The sequence below is a fragment of the Cheilinus undulatus genome, linkage group 23 (assembly GCF_018320785.1).
Source record: "Cheilinus undulatus linkage group 23, ASM1832078v1, whole genome shotgun sequence".
Taxonomy (NCBI): domain Eukaryota; kingdom Metazoa; phylum Chordata; class Actinopteri; order Labriformes; family Labridae; genus Cheilinus; species Cheilinus undulatus.
Genome location: NC_054887.1, coordinates 29635160 through 29641159, shown reverse-complemented (window position 1 = coordinate 29641159; position 6000 = coordinate 29635160). Strand labels below are relative to the sequence as shown.

Sequence of the window (6000 nt, the reverse complement as noted above, 5' to 3'; positions counted from 1 at the left end):
AAGCTACGATCGCTAAAGCTAACAGTTTTAGATAATGAAGCTATGTAACCATGATTCCAATGTAACCAACATACCAACATAATCTTAAAAGCTAAGTTAGATTTAGCTTTGTTTGCTAAAGCTCATGTTACTAAAGTTGACTATTAGATAACATAGCTACATAACAAACATTGCTACTTAGCTAAGGCAGCTAAAGCTAAGCTTACAAAGCAGCTATGTAAGCAACGCAGATAAGTTATTTATGTAACTATGTTTGCTTAAGCTACATTTGCTAAAGCTCTCACTGCTACAGATAACTTAGCCATAGATAAAATAGCTACGTAAGCTAATGTAGCTAAAGCTAATCTCACAAAGCAGTTACATAAGCCACGTATCTACATCAGCTTCATAGCTAAGTTAGCTTTAGGTATGTTTGTTAAAGCTACTGTTGCTAAAGCTACCTAATTGATAGATAACACAGCTACATAGCTAATGTAGCTACAGAGCTGTTATATCTAAAACAAAGCTCACAGTGCAGCTATGTTAGCTACATAGGAACATTATCTATGTAACTATCTTAGCTTTGGCTATGTTTGCTCGAGCTCACGTTGCTTAGGCTAACTCAGCTGCATTGGCTGATATAGCAATGTTAATTACATAGCTAGCAAAGCTCTGTTAGCTTTTGCTAAAGCTAACAGAGCTAAAGCGAGCTACTGTATACTTCTAAAACAGGTTTATACATAATGCAATCCCTGATTAGATGTCTGAACTTTTTCTCATTTTTTTCGTGAAATGCTGCTTAGCCTTTCACTTTAGCAATGTTGTTATTTCATAAAATGTATGCCATGTCCACTCAGGGCTTCCGTAGAATTCCACTAATTGTGACTGAAATTGAAACTACCAGCATCTTTGATTGATTCAGTCATAAATTTTGATTTCTGGGGATTCCCTCTTCTTGCTCTGATTGGCTGCCCTCAGGTGACGTCATGTTTTCTCTTAACACCACTTTATGAGCGTCTTTTTTACAAACAGCCCCCCGGTGTCCCTCCAGGTTTAGACCCTCTAAAAATACTCCGAGGTGTCACCGTGCTGCTCCCGCCCCCTGCCCTCACTCCAGCCAATCAGCGGTGTCCCTTGTATCTGCGAGGATGCCCTGAGTGTCGGTGTATATGGTCATGGTGGGGGCATTCCTGGGAGTCCAGCGCAGTGACGCAGAGCTCTTTAAACTCTGATCCGCTTCTCCTCCACCACAGTCCCGACTCTCTGCAGGCCTCCACCCCGCCGCCCGCGCCTCTCTGCCCGGACACAGGAGCCAGTCAGTCCGGAGGAACAAAAACTTCTTTTTCTGAAACTTTCCTTCACTTTGACCCCCTTTAGGAGCCCATGACCCCTCCCGGCGCGGACTGACTGAGCCTGGATCAGCTGTGAGACTCTGCTGAAGACTGGCACTGCCCCTCACACCACTTCTCTCCTTCTTTTTTTCTTTTTTTCCCAACTTTTTTCCTCTCTGCTGAGCTAGCCTATAAAAGGGGGGCACCATGATGAGCAGCAGCGGGTACTTGGAGCCGCCGCAGTTCTTCCAGAGCAGTGCGGAGCTCGGGGACGAGGAGGAGGAGATGCCGGCCACCGAGAAGGACCTGGCCGAGGACGCACCGTGGAAGAAGATCCAGCAGAACACGTTCACCCGATGGTGTAACGAGCACCTCAAGTGCATCAATAAGAGGATCAATGACCTGCAGAAGGACCTGAGCGACGGCCTGAAGCTGATCGGACTGCTGGAGGTGCTGAGCCAGAAGAAGATGTACCGAAAGTATCACTGCAGACCCAACTTCAGACAGATGAAGCTGGAGAACGTTTCTGTGGCGCTGGAGTTCCTGGAGAGAGAGCACATCAAGCTGGTTTCTATCGGTGAGTGACGCAGAGAGATTTACGCACGTTTGACGCAAAATACAGACTTTAACGTCAAGCTGGGTGTTGATTAAAGTAAAAAAGTGACACCTTTGATACATCTTTATTAGTTTAAAGACACAAGAAATGAGTTTTAAGCAGAAGTAGTAGTCGGTGAGTGACGCAGAAACCTGCTGAACATGTTTGGAGAGATTTACGCACACGTTACGCAAAACACAACCTTTTAAGTAAACTTCTTGTAGAGTTTGGCTGAAATCCTGAGAGCTAAAGCTGCAGATATCAGTGTGATGATTTACTGTCATGAGTTTACTTCCTTGGAGTCACATTTAGCAGATTTCACGCCTCCTTACCCTAAGCTGAAACCACAATCAACAATAAAACATTGTGAGGATGACCTTAAGTGACACAAAACCAAAACTCCACTCCTACTCCTCTCAGCTTCCTTAAAGTTCATCCATTTAAAGTTTCATATTAAACTTTTCTATCAATTGCTTTGATTTATCCTGCAGAATATCTAAATTTAGAGGTGCAAAATGTATTTTTCTTAATCAAAAATACATTTTAAAATCCTATATTATAAGAATGTTTTCAGTTGCAATCAATTTGCAAGAATTTTAAAATATTATTAGAGGGACAAAATGAAACTATAACTGGGATTAAATCTGTTCCTGAAAGGAGAGCATATGAAGCTGGGCTCCATGGTGCAGAAAAATGCTGAACAATGCAGAATTTTTGATGCACATTTCATGCAAAACACTAAATACAAACTTCATTTTGGCTGAGGTGAAGATTATTACAGGCTGGAAGTGAAATAGCAGCATCCTTGTAATCAGCGTTACATTTTTGCATAGATAGACCTGAGTATAGAATCCAAATCTGAATCAGGTTCACTACCACTACTATGGCCCAAGTATTATGGAAGATTTTTGCGATTGCACACAGCGATGAGGTGCTTTGTGGGTAGATCCCACACGTTAGCCAACCTTAAATTGTTGTCAGTTACCCTCAGAAGGTTCTGGACCATCTGGACGCCTTCTTGACTGATTTTTATAGATGCCGGCAGAAGACAAGTAGTCTTAAAGTGATGAACCAAGTGGGGTGGGGTGCAGTCGCCCCCCTTTGTAGCCCAATTGTTGAAAAACACACGCTAAAGTGCCCTCTTTGGGGCCAAAACACATGCTTAAGTGCCCTCCTGGTTGCCAAAACACATTAAACTGCCCCCTTGGCCAGTTAAAACTTGATAAACTGCCCACTTGGCCGATTAAAACATGATAAACTGCCCACTTGGCCAGTTAAAACATGATAAACTGCCCACTTGGCCAGTTAAAACATGATAAACTGCCCACTTGGCCAGTTAAAACATGATAAACTGCCCACTTGGCCAGTTAAAACATGATAAACTGCCCACTTGGCCGGTTAGAACATGATAAACTGCCCACGTGGCCGGTTAAAACATGATAAACTGCGCACTTGGCCAGTTAAAACATGATAAACTGCCCTCTTGGCCGGTTAAAACATGATAAACTGCCCTCTTGGCCGGTTAAAACATGATAAACTGCCCTCTTGGCAGGTTAAAACATGATAAACTGCCCTCTTGGCCAGTTAAAACATGATAAACTGCCCTCTTGGCCGGTTAAAACATGATAAACTGCCTACTTGGCCGGTTAAAACATGATAAACTGCCCACTTGGCCGGTTAAAACATGATAAACTGCCCACTTGGGTGACAAAAAGGCATGTTTAAGTACCCTCCTCATTGACAAAACGCACTAAACTGCTCTCTTGGGTGACAAAAACACACTAAACTCCAGAAGACCATTAGGACCAAGAAATACTATGAAACATTACAGTTGCAATGAATTTTATGTTGGGCCCTTTTTTGATCTATATTGAGCCAGAACTATATCTCACAGAACCAGTTTGGATTATCTGGTGCTATTATGGTGTTAAATGCACTAGAATACAGGAATCTGGCATCTACTTAATTGAAAGAATGCGCTGTATGTGCCCTTTTTTTCTTTTTGCCCCTGCCCTTGAAAAAGTCTGAGCACGCCACTGGAAATAGCAGCATCTTTGCAATCAGTGCATGTGCATGTATAGACCTGAGTATAGAATCCATATCTGAATCAGGCTCACTACCACTACTATGGCTCAAGTATGATGGAGGATTTTTGCAGTTGTACACAGCGATGACCTTCTTTGTGGGTGGATCCCACAATTTAGCCAACCATGACTTCTTGTCAGTTACCCTCAGAAAGTTCTGGACCATCTGGACGCCTTCTTGACTGATTTTGATAGATGCCAGCAGAAGACAAGTAGTCTTAAAGTGACAAACCAGTTGTTGGCAGTGGGCTGAGGTTTCCTGAGCTGTACTCACTGGATGGATGGACAAATTTGTATACCCTGTGCTGAAACCCAGCATCTATACCAAAGGCATATTGGCATATTGATGCGATGTAGTACTTTGTGCTCTGGATGTCAGATGATTTTTGTGTCTGAAGGACTGCCAAGCCAGCAGCTCACAGCTATTTAAGACTTGCACTGTTAGAAAAAAAGTGGAACAACATACTGAATGAGAACTGTGGCTGCATTAGTGTTAACTCTTTGTGAATCACCGGATCGTTTCATGTTTATTAGATCAATATAAATCTCTAGAAGAGGTGCTCTTGTATGCACAACCATGCCTGTCTGCATTTTGCTTCAAAGCATGTCTTCAGTGATGGATTTCCAAATGATTCAAAGCAGATGGATTGACCAGATTTCATGTCTGACATCAGTGGAAACTTGTTTGCTTGCTTTAAGATTGACTGGACTGATCAGCTTCATTTGAGGAGGCAGAGGTGGAAGGCTTTGGTTTTCTGCAAGTCAGTAAATAATGGCGACTCTTAACCTTGCAAAGCAGATGGATACGCCTGTTTCTGTGTTTCTCGCTGGCGAATCCATCTTGCAAAGCTCCCGTCTGAACCGTTTGGGCCCGGTTAGAAAGTGACAGGAACTGTAATGACAGTGATGGACAGGATTGTTGTCCTGTCTTTGTGGTGTTGCCCAGATGAATGTGAAATATATCTCATTCAATGGACATGTTAAACAGTCAGTCTGGTGTGTTAGGTTAGTTATTTTTTGTTTCATGTTCCTATGCTGACATCCAAAAGCCACTTTAACACATTTTCCCCTTATACCAGAGATTTAATGTGATGTGCGTTTAATGATTACTAATAATGGGATTTTTTGCAGTTATTTATAAGTATGAGACTATGATTGTGTATGATTGGATGGTTGATATGTATCAAACAGTTTATGCTGCTATAAAGCACAAAACTGCCGATACTATATCAGTATATATATGTTCAGTCCGTGACATGTAAATAAAAAATTTGTCTGTTAACCCACTGTTTCCTCCACCAATTCATCGACAGTTGATCCATAGATAGATAGGTTGATTCATAGATTCAAAGATCAATCCCCAGAGACATAGATCTATAGATCAACCCTTAGTTCAAACAAAGATCAAGCATTGATCCACAGATTGATCCATAAATCCATAGTTTGATCCATCGACTCATAGATAGATCAAAAGATTCATAGATCCATCTATAGATTCATAGATTGGTCCATATACACATAAATCTATCCATAGATCAATAGTTTGATCTATAGACTCATAGATCAATCCACAGATCCATAGTTTGATCCACTGATCCATAGATTCATAGATTGATCCATAGACTCATAGATTGATCTATAGATCCATAGATTAATCCTTAGATTCATAGATCGATCCATAGATCCATAGTTTGGTCGTTAGACTCATAGATTGATCCATAGATTCATAGATTGTTCCATAGACTCATAGATTGATCTATAGATCCATGGTTTGATCTTTAGACTCATGGATTAATCCATAGATTCATAGATGGATCCATAGATCCATCGACTGAGCCATAGATCTATTGATCTGTAGATTTACAGATCCATCCATCCATCCATCCATCCATGCATCCATCCATTCATCCATCCATCCATCCATCCATCCATCCATCCATCCATTCATCCATCCATGCATCCATGCATCCATCCATCAATAGTTGGAAGGGTGGATCGATCTAAGGATGGA

At 41.6% G+C, this 6000-nt stretch overlaps 1 protein-coding gene across 6 annotated transcripts in view; it reads left to right on the top strand.

The window, feature by feature from the left end:
• Positions 1 to 902: 902 nt before the first annotated feature.
• LOC121505703 (filamin-C-like) overlaps positions 903 to 6000 on the top strand; it is a 77359-nt gene continuing 72261 nt past the window's right edge. For 3 of the 6 annotated variants that reach the window (XM_041781220.1, XM_041781219.1, XM_041781218.1), the window contains exon 1: positions 904 to 1887. In XM_041781220.1, coding sequence (XP_041637154.1) covers positions 1518 to 1887 — 370 coding nt within the window. In that variant the 5' untranslated portion in view covers positions 904 to 1517. Of the gene's footprint in view, positions 1888 to 6000 lie in introns of all 6 variants that reach the window. The other 3 variants (XM_041781221.1, XM_041781224.1, XM_041781223.1) reach the window with 3 other exon arrangements.